This window comes from Bufo bufo, chromosome 3 (assembly GCF_905171765.1).
Source record: "Bufo bufo chromosome 3, aBufBuf1.1, whole genome shotgun sequence".
Taxonomy (NCBI): Eukaryota; Metazoa; Chordata; class Amphibia; order Anura; family Bufonidae; genus Bufo; species Bufo bufo.
Genome location: NC_053391.1, coordinates 224,450,114 through 224,464,606, shown reverse-complemented (window position 1 = coordinate 224,464,606; position 14,493 = coordinate 224,450,114). Strand labels below are relative to the sequence as shown.

The following is a 14,493-nucleotide window of genomic DNA, read 5'->3' as shown; positions in this document are numbered from 1 at the left end:
CACAAACAGTCATTTAGGTGTCTACATGAATGATTGTTTCACCTGATGAAGGAGCTTTTCACTTGATCATTGGGGTATCAGTGGCACCTTTACATGGACAGAATATCAGGAACGAGTATTCGTACAAAAGATCATCCCAGATAATCTGCCCGACAGTTTTACACTGTGAAGCCTTATCTCTGATTTCCTGACAGCTCATAAACACTCTTATAGCTAAATTCATATTCTATTGATATAGAATATGGCTTAAATGAGTGTTTATGCACCGTCAGGAGTTCAGAGATAATGGCTATACATATAGCTGACACAGGAGTGTAAAACTAAGATTACAGATTTTTAGCCCAAAGTTATTAAAATGCAATAAAAAAAATTGCCACCGAGGGGGTTTATAGCCGGTGGGATAGTTCCTTTATCCTATTAGTGAAACATAGCATACTAATACCACAGTAATATTGATCACTAGTAACTCATTGTATAGGGTTTGATCCCTCCTTGAACCTCATCCTGAAGTGCATTATAACTGACCCAATAGGACTGCTGACCTTCTCATCCCACTGCTTCACAGTCAGGCTAGGAGTCATAATAAAAGCTGTACTAATTTGTACTGTTAGTGCCCTCTTGTGGTCCAGTGATGAAACTGTAATGGGAATGAGACTTTTTTGCACTGTCCAGGGTACTTAAAGGGATTCTGTCACCTCTTTTTACCCTATAGAGATGTGGACATCCACGGCTAGATCGCCGCTAGCATGTCCGCAATATTCCTGTCCCATATTTCTGAGTGGTTTTATTTCTGTTAAAAAAAATGATTTTATATACAGTACAGACTAAAAGTTTGGACACACCTTCTCATTCAAAGAGTTTTCTTTATTTTCATGACTATGAAGGCATCAAAACTATGAATTAACACATGTGGAATTATATACATAACAAACAAGTGTGAAACAACTGAAAATATGTCATATTCTAGGTTCTTCAAAGTAGCCACCTTTTGCTTTGATTACTGCTTTGCACACTCTTGGCATTCTCTTGATGAGCTTCAAGAGGTAGTCCCCTGAAATGGTCTTCCAACAGTCTTGAAGGAGTTCCCAGAGATGCTTAGCACTTGTTGGCCCTTTTGCCTTCACTCTACGGTCCAGCTCACCCCAAACCATTGGGTTCAGGTCCGGTGACTGTGGAGGCCAGGTCATCTGGCGCAGCACCCCATCACTCTCCTTCATGGTCAAATAGCCCTTACTTTCAAAGTTTTCCCAGTTTTTCGGCTGACTGACTGACGGACCTTCATTTCTTAAAGTAATGATGGCCACTAGTTTTTCTTTACTTAGCTGCTTTTTTCTTGCCATAATACAAATTCTAACAGTCTACTCAGTAGGACTATCAGCTGTGTATCCACCTGACTTCTCCTCAACTGATGGTCCCAACCCCATTTATAAGGCAAGAAATCACACTTATTAAACCTGACAGGGCACACCTGTGAAGTGAAAACCATTTCAGGGGACTACCTCTTGAAGCTCATCAAGAGAATGCCAAAAGTGTGCAAAGCAGTAATCAAAGCAAAAGGTGGCTACTTTGAAGAACCTAGAATATGACATATTTTCAGTTGTTTCACACTTGTTTGTTATGTATATAATTCCACATGTGTTAATTCATAGTTTTGATGCCTTCAGTGTGAATCTACAATTTTCATAGTCATGAATATAAAGAAAACTCTTTGAATGAGAAGGTGTGTCCAAACTTTTGGTCTGTACTGTATATGTAAATCAGCCTGGCGTGGCTGGGCTCCGGAACGGTTAGTACAGCCCCTTGGGCTCCTTACCAGGCTGATTTACATATATATAAAATCATTTTTTGTAACAGAAATAAAACCACTCAGAGCTATGGGACAGGTATATTGCGGACATGCTAGCGGCAATCTAGCCGTGCATGTCCGCATCTCTATAGGGTAAAAAGAGGTGACAGAATCCCTTTAAAGCAAATAGCAAAATGTAATCACTCAAAGTAATTTTTTTTCACAAACACCCATGAACAGTTTCAAAAATGTTGTATTCTTCAATGTTGAGCTGTGTAATAAGTTCCTAATACCTGATCCAGCCATCCACATATTACATTGTATTAGTAGGCTTAATATATACAGTACAGACCAAAAGTTTGGACACACCTTCTCATTCAAAGAGTTTTCTTTATTTTCATGACTATGAAAATTGTAGATTCACACTGAAGGCATCAAAACTATGAATTAACACATGTGGAATTATATACATAACAAACAAGTGTGAAACAACTGAAAATATGTCATATTCTAGGTTCTTTAAAGTAGCCACCTTTTGCTTTGATTACTGCTTTGCACACTCTTGGCATTCTCTTGATGAGCTTCAAGAGGTAGTCCCCTGAAATGGTTTTCACTTCACAGGTGTGCCCTGTCAGGTTTAATAAGTGGGATTTCTTGCCTTATAAATGGGGTTGGGACCATCAGTTGCGTTAAGGAGAAGTCAGGTGGATACACAGCTGATAGTCCTACTGAATAGACTGTTAGAATTTGTATTATGGCAAGAAAAAAGCAGCTAAGTAAAGAAAAACGAGTGGCCATCATTACTTTAAGAAATGAAGGTCAGTCAGTCAGCCGAAAAATTGGGAAAACGTTGAAAGTAAGGGCTATTTGACCATGAAGGAGAGTGATGGGGTGCTGCGCCATATGACCTGGCCTCCACAGTCACCGGACCTGAACCCAATCGAGATGGTTTGGGGTGAGCTGGACCGCAGAGTGAAGGCAAAAGGGCCAACAAGTGCTAAGAATCTCTGGGAACTCCTTCAAGACTGTTGGAAGACCATTTCAGGGGACTACCTCTTGAAGCTCATCAAGAGAATGCCAAGAGTGTGCAAAGCAGTAATCAAAGCAAAAGGTGGCTACTTTGAAGAACCTAAAATATGACATATTTTCAGTTGTTTCACACTTGTTTGTTATGTATATAATTCCACATGTGTTAATTCATAATTTTGATGCCTTCATAGTCATGAAAATAAAGAAAACTCTTTGAATGAGAAGGTGTGTCCAAACTTTTGGTCTGTACTGTATATTATTTTTATTTGTAATTTGGCAACACATTGATCATTTCATTTCCTTCATCTATCCTGTAGTAACAGATCCAAACCCTAATTTTGAAGTTGCTGGTGACACGATCATCTTCCGTGAAGTGCAGAGCGGAAACAGCGCAGTGTTTCAGTGCAACGCATCCAATGCCCATGGCTATCTGTTGGCTAATGCCTTCATCAACATCCTAGGTAAAATGACTTGGATACAATATTTTCATTTGTGTTATGGCTTGTGGTTGACAAATCTGTCTTAAACCTAAGAGTTCTAAGTGAACCTTTTTATAAAACTAGCAGAAGGACCCGACTTTGCTCGGGTATATTTCATCTATTTCATTTAATGTTTGTGTGTGTCGTTAAAAGATATCGACAGTATCCCCCATAAACAGTGACCTCTACAGCACCCCGCCCCTTTAACAGTGAATTCCACAGTCCTCCACCCCTTAACACTAACCCCCCCCCCCCCCCCCCCACAGGGCTCTGCCACTTTAAAATGGCACCTCCACAGCAACTTATCCCCTTAACTTTGACCTTCACAGCAGCCCGCCCCTTTAACAGTGAGTTTCACAGCACTCCACTCCCTTGACAGTAACCTCCTCAGGGGCCCGCCCCCTTAACAGTGACCTATACAGTACCCTGCTGCCTTAACAGTGACCTCCACAGCAGTTGCCCCTTTAATAGTGGCCCCTGCCCCCTTAACAGTGACCTCCACAGTGTCCGCCCCTTTAACAGTGACCTCCACAACGGCCTGCCCCTTAACAGTGACCTCCACAGCGCCCTGCCCCTTTAATGCTAGGGCTACACGACATGTGTTGCGCGACATTTTCTCTCAACAATCTTTATAATGATAGGCTATGGTGTCGCACTGCGACATTTCACATGCTGCGACTTTGACAGTTGCAAAAAAATCTATTTGGACAGTGGCGTCGCAGTTGCAGCATGTCACATGTCGCAGTGCAACACCATAGACTATCATAATAAAAATTGTCGCTCGACATTGGACACATGTAGCAGTGTAGCTGTGCCCTATGTGTCGTGCGACTTATTGTCGTCGTGTAGCGCTAGCCTAAAGCTGACCTACAGCAGTGAAGAAAAATGGCTGGGTTGTTATGGAAACCTGGACTGTGTTGGGGCCAGTGAATGTTACCTCAGCTGTAGTCGTCATTGGGTATAAGTTGTGGGCTTAAATTGGTACATCTGCTATGGATGCTATTTTTTGATGGCCGAAGGGGTTGCCGCTTCTCTACATACATATGGAGACTTATTCAGGGGAGAGGAAAGTGAATTTAGCTCTTTGACAGTAAATTATGCGGATGTGGCACCCAATACTGTACTCGTATAAGTGACTGCATCATGACATGAGTACATACTGCTTGAATTGGTCTCTAAAGGGGTCACATTTAAGCAGGGAGCAGGGGGCTCTGTAAATAATTATATTTTTTTAAACCCTTACCTTTTCAATGCTCGGCCTGCCCTTCTAGTTCCTGCTGCTCTGATTCCTGCTGTGCCTGCGCATGCTGTTCATTATTCCAATGTCAATCACCATTCATGTGACCTCTGAGGTAAGTGATTGACCGCAGCGATCAAGTGAATGATGAACATGAGGCCATCACTATAGGTCCAGTGAGGATTGGAGTGGTGGTGCAGGAGGTGAGAGGTTTTTATGGTTAATATAGAGTTTTATAGTTCATTTTACACAGCCCCATGCTCCCTGCCAATTTTTTAAAAGCATGATTCACCCCTTTAACATATTTATTCTTCACTTGTCTACCTTCTGGTTGGTTTAGCGTAAATGTCAGTGTATTATTATGAGCTGTGTTTCATGTATTCAATTAATATCACCATTGTATGAATCCATGTTACCATCAGCACCACTGTGTAACAGCCATGTGATATAGTAGCATTTCTTTTATAAACCCTTTGTCAGGCAGTATTACAGTAAACTTTTGGTTGGGAACACTGGTGGATGGATTTTTCATCTTTAATTTGGTGTGCTGACCCATTCTTTCCTCGTATGTGAATAGTCTATGGTGTATCGGAGGTACACCACTTAGAAGTGCGACAAGAAATTGAGGAAGTGCTGCCTGACCCAAGCTTTGTTTCTGCATTGATGATTCTGATGTTTGCCTTCTATATTCCCACTTAAGATGTTCCCTCACGAGTTCTGGGCCCTCGGAATCAACTTATAAGAGTAATTGAGTACAACAGGACTCAACTAGACTGTCCGTTCTTTGGCTCTCCTATTCCCACACTTCGGTGGTAAGAACGGCTTCTGTTAGATTTGTATAGCATTGCTGTTACAGGATGAATTAACATTACATTTCTGTGCCCTTATGTGTGCAGGTTTAAGAATGGACAGGGCAGTAACCTGGATGGAGGAAATTACCGGGTACACGAGAATGGTACCCTAGAGATTAGTGTTGTAAGGAAAGAGGATCAGGGCAAATACACCTGCGTAGCCACCAACATCCTTGGAAATGCTGAAAATACTGTACGGCTGGAGATCAAAGGTAGATAAATGCAAAAATAAAATGAAATGCTATTGAACTCAAAATTGTTTCTGTACTTGTGTACCTTGTCTTTTTTTTTATACTGTATTCTTACCAGTATACATAGATAAACCCTAGAGAGGGAGATTTATCATTCCCCTATGCTTTGTTTTTGGCATAAAAAATTAGTAGAGCCTGGTTTTGTGATTTATTTTTTTTAAATGCCATTTGACCTTCGCCTTCTCATAAAGTAAATGCATCCTCCGGTGGTGCAGGGGATATCAAGATCTGTGTAGGACACGCTGGGCCTTAATAATTTCGGGCCTAAGAGTCCACAGCAAGGGGGACATCTGGTGGAAAAAAAGTGTAACGGCAAACTGCCAGCAGCCTTAATGGAATCAAACTGAGGTATGCAGAACCAGTAGAATACAGGGCATCACCATGTGAGTACCCTGCAGTAGCCTCGTGATAAGATACAAACTGACTGTATCATAAATCACTATGATACAGTCAGTTCTGGTCAGGGATGCCAAAGTTGTCCCAGGAGATGCAGCCGACACACGGATCATGTTTCCCAGGGTGAATATAGAAACTTATATTAAACAGCCAGCAGCCACCATAGACAAAACTAATGACGTTCTCCAGAGGAAGCTTCCAAGCGATGTACATCGGGCACAGTGGATCCCCTGGTTGTCATCATATAAGGCTCATTGCTGTTCCTATATTTATCATGTGGTTTGAACTTGATCTGTTTGTCCACTGTGGCTATGCTTCATGATTACGGCTGCTGGCTGTTTATTGTGTGTTTTCTATATATGCCCTTAGGATTTTTACTGGGTTTTTATAACTCAGTTTGATAATTTTTTTATCTGCTGGCTTCTATTATGTCTGCGGCTTTTCTTCCACCTGGTGGCCCTCTTTGTCTACCTAGTCCTGTGTTAAAGGGGTTATCCAAAGCTGTAAACCTAGGGGGTGCAACCAATAGCAGGCTGCACAGTGACCTTCCCCCTTGTGTCACGTGTGACACAAATGGAGCGAGTCACCGTCACAGCCCGCTATTGGCTGCACCCCCCGTCGCCGGATGTTGTGATCTACACAACTGAGAGATGCAACAACGGCCATGGAGGCCAGGTAAGTATTGTCTGTATGAGGGGCCTGTGCATTGTGGCGGCGAGGGGGGTTACAGCTTTGGATAACCCCCTTTAATTCTTTTTAACCCTTGATGTATATCTATGTAAACGTAGGATGATTTTTTTTTTGCACCTTAAAGAAGATGTATTTCATGATGGTCTGTCCTTCATGATGGCTTTCTTGGAGCTGATGTGTACACATACATATGAGTACATCAGGACACGGAAACATCTAAAATCATTTTTTGCGATAAATATGCACTTAGACTGTTATAAATACACGTATCATAATACTATATGAATGATAAAAAGTATGACCAAATCCACAAAAATATTCAGCTTAACACTTTTCCCTCTCAAATTAAATTCATCAGTAGATACAGTTTGCTGTCAAGTTTTTTAAATCTATTTCTTCGTATATTTGTTCTTGAGAAGCTGTGTGACCACCAAAACGCGAATAGCAGCCGTGTGTGTTCCGCATTTTTTTGGCGGGGGCACGAAAAGGACATACGGGTGTGCTTTCCGCATCTTTTGCAGCCCCATTGAAATGAAAGGGTCTGCATCCGACCCGCAAAAAATGTGAATCAGATGCAGACCAAAAATATGTTAATGAAGTTAAAAGTAATTTCAAAAGTTTTCATGTTTCCACGTTTCCATCTGCAGAGGCTACCCGTATAATTAAGGGGCCAGAAGATCAGATAGCTAGACGAGGCACCACAGTGCGCTTGGACTGTAGAGTAAGGAGTGATTTATCCCTGAGATTAACAGTAATATGGATGAAGGATGATACACAGCTGTACATCAGCAGCAGGTGAGTAGGATTATAAAACACTGAATTGCCTTAAAGGGAATCTGTCACCATGATCTTGGACTATTATCTGGAGTAATGTATTAGTAGTACTGCACATAAGAGGCAGTAGGAGAAAAAAAAATAAGTGATCTGGACTCCTTGCATGCAACACTACTCATGTATTACTGCAGATAACGGTCAAAGATCGTGGTGTCAGGTTCCCTTTTAAGGGGTTATCGGACCTTACACAGTCTGATAATCACTGTTACCACTGGCTGGACTGTGTCAGTTTGTATAGGGAAACACTCCCAGCTGATAAATCCCAGTTATCGATCTGGTAACAGGAATGATGCAAGCCATGTTTATAAGGAAAAATGCTCCGGAATTATTATGTTAAGGGAAATACAATTATTCGCTAAAACAGGCTTGTTACGAATAATCAAGGGTCCTCTTAGGGACCTCTTCCATGCTTCAGTATCCTGGTCAGTATTTTGGACGAGTATTTGGAAGCCGAAACTGGGGGAGAAACATAAATAGAGAAAAGGCACAATGCAAAGATCTCCACCTCTCATCTATTTTGGACCCACTTCTGTTTTGTTCTGCTTACAAATGCTGATGCACAAAACTGACCTAAATACACAAATGTGAATGTGGTCTTAGGAAGGTTCTCCAGTTATAAAGAAACTTGCACAGACTACAACAGATTGCCACGTCTGTAATCTTGCAGCCATGTTAGAGGAGTGTGGGCTGGAACAGATAGTAAATGTAATGAATATTTTTTATTTTTTTTTGACAATTATCATTTATGCAATTCTCTGCTTTACTTAAGCCATATACTACCAAGAACTTTATGAAAATCTAACACCAGCTATGTCTGCTTCTAGTAACCATCTTATCTCACGGTGTCCATTTTTTTAACTACTGAAAGCCAGTTTGAGTTAGGGCCCGTTTACACAGGCTGATATACAAAACCAAAAAAAAAAAGTTAAGAGGCTCAGCTTAATGTATAAATTTCATATTACTTTATCACCCATTTGCACAAATGCATACAAGCCTATGGCAGACACAGAAACGTAAAACCTACATTGAAATTGCCAGACCGCTTGAAAACAGTATCATTGTTTATTAATTCAATACAAATAAATAATTACATAATTTAAAAAACAGGTATAACTGCAGGGAAAAGGCGACATCAACAGGAGGAAATACAATGGGAATAGTCCATATCCGTCCACAAAATGATATTTACAAAATAAAGTGCAAGTGCTACATATAACAAAATAGTGTATGACCAGGACAAGAATCAATTACCCATAATGTGTCACTGGTGCCATCCCGGAGGCGACACATTATGGGTAATTGATTCTTGTCCTGGTCATACACTATTTTGTTATATGTAGCACTTGCACTTTATTTTGTAAATATAATTTTGTTGACAGATACAAACTATTCCCATTGTGTTTCCTCCGGTTGCTGTCGCCTTTTCCCAGCACTTATGTAAATGAGTATTTAGTTTTGAAGTCTAAAGTTGATCAAAACAGACAATTTCAACTGAAACTGGCGTTCGTCGGCTGAAATCTAACAACAAACGATCCTTTTAGCTGACCAATGACAGATCATTATCGTCTGAAAAGAAGTCGGCCGCGTTTAATATTTTCATCCATAAGTTGGATGAAAGATCATTCTTTAAAAGAATGTTCCCCGAAAGATCTTTTGTCCATCGCCCAGTTTCATTGAACGTATGTATGGCCGTGTCTGTGAAAGGAACATTCATGTACAGTATGTTTGTTTGTTCAACTGCTGTTCAACCATCAACCAACATCTGTCTAATGTGTATGGCCAGCTTTAATGATGTCTACACTCTGACTGACCCCTGTAAGTGACCAGCACTGCTGTGCGTCTTGTATACCACCCTCACACACAGCTCTGTTTATGTCTCTTTTTAATTCTAGAATGAAGAAAGAGGATGATGCTCTCATTATTTTTGGGGTAGCAGAGAGGGACCAAGGCGCATACACCTGTGTGGCCAAAACAGAGTTGGATCAGGACTTTGCTAAAGCCTATCTCACCATTCAAGGTACTTACATTTCTTACAACTGGTTTTGGTAATGGCATTCGTACATTAATAGGATTGATACCAAACAGAAGATACTGGTGTCTTGAGTAAAGGCATGTTTATAAGAGCTATAAAATGTATTAAATTAGAGAAACAATGAGGGAGATTTATCAAATTGGTGTAAAGGAAAACTGGCTTACTTGTCTATAGCAACCAATCAGATTCCACCTTTCATTTTTCCAATGGAGCTCTGAAAAATGAAAGGTGGAATATGATTGGTTGCAATGGGTAACAAAAGCCAGTTTTCCTTTATCTTAAAGAATTACATATATTATAAGTGTCCATATACGTGAGTTTTTAACCTGGAGTGGACCCTTTTAAAATTCGCTTTTATTAGTTTTATTTAAAAAGCATAAATATAGACACCCTTTGATAACTGGATATCCAAAACAAATAATAGGACAAGATGTTGCCCAGCTACCACCGTGAATTGGTGAGACAAAAAAAAAGATAAATAGACAGATGTGTAAGGAATTCCCGTGGCATTAGTGACTTTTAGGCTTGGGGTCGGGTAGAGAATAGGGCACATTGATGTGGGTATTCGGGATGATTCTTTCCCTGTACCCGCCCTAAGATAATCCTCTGCCCAGGGATGAACCCTGATGGTGGGATCACCCTGTCCCCGTGCCTACCCTGTCTAGCCCTGTACAGCCCTGTACAGTTGGAATTTATTACAGATGATGTCCGTTAATTTTTATATATATATTTTTACCCCGACGCGTTTCCCCACTTCTGGTTCGTCAGGGGGTCGGTTATAGGATAAGAATTATAATGATTAACATCAGGATGAAATACAGTGAATAGTTAGATATGGTTAGATATAATTACTGTGTCCTGATCGATGCCATGATAGGGCAGTCCGTTATGGAGGAACTGTGGATTCCCCAAACGAGGAAAAATCACATGTGGATGTCCCCCTGTTGTTTAGACTGCCGCCTGCCGTATCCGAGTTTTCCTTTATCCCAATAAACTTTTCACATTATTTACCTTTACAATTTTTCTTTGTTTCCACACCAGCATATTCTTGTATCCTCCACCCCTGTGGCATAGTCTGTGTTTACCAGGAAGACTAAACACATGAGCACATCAGGCAGTGGCTGCTTGGCATGGTGATGTTACTGTGGATCATCACCGCAAAGATTGGCAATTAGCTGCAGCAGTCATTACACAGCTTAGTAATAAGGAATCTGGCTTCAGAAAATTACCTACTGAATTAAATCCAGTTTTTATGTTAAACACATAGACCTAGATTTACTATTCGTTAGACAGGGTAAATTGGGGCCAAGCAGTCCAAAAATGTGCTAGATTTATCACAGTGACTGAGGTTGTATGATAAATCTGGCACATTTTACAATGCCTAAGTTTATGCTATCTATTAGTTTGTGGCAGTAAAAGTTTTTAGTGATTTTTTTATTTTCTATGTCGCTATTTATTTAAAAAAATAAATCCTAAAATCCTGCATTCCAAGCCACCAAGTCTATAATTGGCAATGCATTCCCTTTAGCAAATAGTAAATCAGCAGAGGGAGAGTTGTGGTCGTAAAATAAAGAACAATTGAAAGAACATAATTGGATTGAAAAGTTTATTCTTCTATATTGGACTATCTGAGAACTTTTTTGAACACTTACCATGTTTACCTAACGTGCTTATATGCAGCTTTTATATATTGTCACTTTTATATGCAAGATGCTCACATATATCACTGCACAAATACAGTATATCATTACATAAACGTTTAGCTTTACTCACTAGAATGTCCACATAGAAAGTCGTTTCTTCTTCATAAAGATTGGAAAGTGCTGTACATGGTCTCTTAAGGTCCCTTTAGCTGGGACAATACAACAGGCGATTGTCAGGGAGGGAAGTGTTCCTTCCCAGCAATCGCCTGCTCATTAGTGAAGGAGATAGCAGCATTTACATGCCGCAATCTCCTCAAAAGTATGGGGAGAAGCGATCTCTAATGCCTTCGCTCCTACCCATACAGACTCCTTTGCCAGCAGCAGAGTGTGTTTAGACAGCATGAACTGCCAACGACAAACAATGATTTTTGTTTATGCACAAATGATCTATTACCCAATGAACGAGCATTACATATACATGCTTGTCTGGTCAAGTGTGTACGTACTGTTGATGGGGAGAGAGCTTTGTCTCCTGGGAGAACATTATGCAACAAGGCATCTCCCAAGGAAAGAGAACCATCTTCCTAGCACCATTTTGTGGAAGTGGCTCCCAATGAGTCAAAAATCTGACTTTTTAACAAGCCTTGGGACATGACAAGAGAAAATAGCCTAACCAAATATCCATCCATAGACAGCTGTTTCAGTGTGCTTGCCCCGCATTAGTATATAGTATGACTCTGGCTGGGTGAGTGCGATGCCTTGGATGCATCTTAGATAGGGTAATGGCAGGTCTGGTCTCTTTAAAGAGAGCCAGTGCCCTACCTAAACTGAATCCAAGACATTGCACTCAGCATCTTTGCATATTGTTTTCCCATGGAGCATTGCCAATAAGTCGGCCTTTTGGTTAAGATCAAGTGTAGTATCTGTTCTTATCAGTCCTGGTGAACCGGAACATTGGGATATTGGGCTGAGAACCACACAGAGGACCCTAGGGTGTACGCCTCTGACCATTATAGCCACATGGTAGGTGACCAAGGGCCCCTGGATCGAAGCCATGGGCTGAGGTGTTTGAAAGCCCAAGGTGCAGAAATGTCCCAGGAATGATGACCCTGGGGTGCCTGAACTGACTAGTGGTGGCACATTTGCACGCACTTGACTTTCTCATATTTTGATTGCACTAACCTCTCTTTGGTCGGTTTCGAGCCTGGCATAATATGAGGAATTTTTATGATTCTGACTAAATTTCCAGGCCGTAGCTGGCACGCATTCACTTATTGATTTTTATGTTCACTGTGTGTTCACTTTACATGTTTGTTTGTCACTAGGAGTTTTCAGTGGTGCAGCACCCTAACGGGCTACCCCTGAGGTCTAAGGGGTGAGAGGCCAGACCTCGACTTTGGCTCTTGGCCAACACCTGGGGTCTCAGCCAGTTGGAAGAAAGAGTATCAATTGGCCCTTCTCCAGCTTTGGCTGAGGTATAGCTGCTAGTCCTGGTCTCTTACAGAAGCCTTCTGGTCCAGAGGGACTGGGACTGGTTTATGGGAGGGCCTTTCTCTTATGGACAGGGCCTGCGATAGAATGAGACCTAGTGCACGTTTTTTTTTTTTTCCAAGAAAATTTTTTATTTTCAAAAGTAAGGACATATACAAAGTACAATTCAGAAGCATTGCATATTTGTTACAAAATATTTTCAGAAAACAGACATTTATGTCTATGTATACAGTAGAGACTCCAAACAAGTTGTCCTTCACTTCAATTATTTTCCTGACCTTTCAAAATAACCCCCCCCTCCCCCACTCTGAGAAAACTCAATTGCCCTCCCCCCCCCCTACCCCTATTCAAAACTAACTATCCTCCTGCCAAAACAATCGCCATACCTTTCGTCAGACATGGTTTAAAGCAATGATATCATCATATTAGTAACAATGTGGGTGTTTGTAGGAAACCTGTTATTGTGCCAATCGGCCTAGCGACCCTTTCAACTGCTCCTCCAGATACCATTTTGTCAAAGTGAAGGGTCTCATGATGTGTTCAATATCTGAGTCAGAGAAGAACTGTGTCAGAAAGCCTCTCCACCTCTTTAGAAATTTGCCTCCCTTTCCTTCCTTATGTTTCATAACATCCCCTCGCTCCAGATTCAGTAGTTCTTTAAGGCATGTTAATATGTCATCCCTTGAGGGGACCGAAGGCCGGAGCCAATGTTGTAAAATGCTCCTCTTAGTTACCATACAGAGTGCATGGAAAAGGGTCGGCAGTCTCCGCTCCAGAAGGACTCCATCCTTTAGCTCCTCCCAATAATGAAAGAGAAAGGTCATAGGGTTCAACGGGACCGTCAAATTCCAACTATCCTTAGATATTTGTGCCACCTGATTCCACAGATCCTGTATGCGGGGGCACGACCAAAGACCATGAAATAGATCAGTGTGCATGACCTTACACTTAGGACAACTAGTAATCCTGTCTAACCTGTTGGGGCCTGCCGGGAGGTTAAAAGCGTAAATAGCATTATGCATTATCCTGAAATGTGTGTCCCTCCAAACTTCATTTATGACTGAATTCCTCATGGCCCACCAGCCCTTAAGAATCTTCTCCCCTGCCTCGTTGTCCTCTAATATACCAACCCATGGGCGAAAAGCTAGACGTGGTAGTCCATCCCCCAAAATCAACCTTAATTGGGAGTACAATAGAGAAATGGATTGCGGGCCTGTACCCTTCATTACTATCTTATCAAAGTCATTCGTCACAATTTCCTTAGAGACATCCCTCAGCCTATCAGTTAAGAATTTATTAACCTGGGAGTATTGGATAGTTTGAAAAGGACTCAGGTGATAAGCATCCCTAACCTCCTGACATGATAACCATCTATTCTCATTCTTGTGTAGCAACTGCTGGGCCGTCAGTATTCCTTTCTGCTTCCATTCCTTAAATAAAGCATTCCTCCTTCCCTGTTCAAATTCCGGATGTCCCCACAGAGGTAAGTATTTCGAGACTCCCTGACACAGTCGTAGACTCTTCCTAATAGTTCTCCATGCTGCCCATGTGTGGCGGAAGATAATCGAATTCCGCAGATGCATGGGTAGGGCTCTCAAAGCCGTATGTAATAGGGTGCAGGGATCCCATGGTGCGCAAAGTTCCCTCTCCAAAGAATAATCAGAGTGGAAACTTGTGTGGCGTAGCCAGTCAATAATGTGTCTAAGAAGACATGCCTGGTTATATATCCTGACATCCGGCATGTTCATTCCCCCTTTCAGTTTCAGGGCCATCA

The 14,493-nt window shown here is 41.4% G+C and overlaps 1 protein-coding gene across 1 annotated transcript in view; it reads left to right on the top strand.

Annotated features, from left to right (window-relative positions):
• NFASC (neurofascin) overlaps positions 1-14,493 on the top strand; it is a 183,770-nt gene that overhangs the window by 87,768 nt on the left and 81,509 nt on the right. The window contains exons 16-20 of the mRNA XM_040423988.1: positions 3,133-3,276; positions 5,232-5,343; positions 5,428-5,594; positions 7,367-7,514; positions 9,446-9,570. Of these exons, the coding sequence (XP_040279922.1) occupies positions 3,133-3,276; positions 5,232-5,343; positions 5,428-5,594; positions 7,367-7,514; positions 9,446-9,570 (696 nt within the window). The remainder of the gene's footprint in view (positions 1-3,132; positions 3,277-5,231; positions 5,344-5,427; positions 5,595-7,366; positions 7,515-9,445; positions 9,571-14,493) is intronic.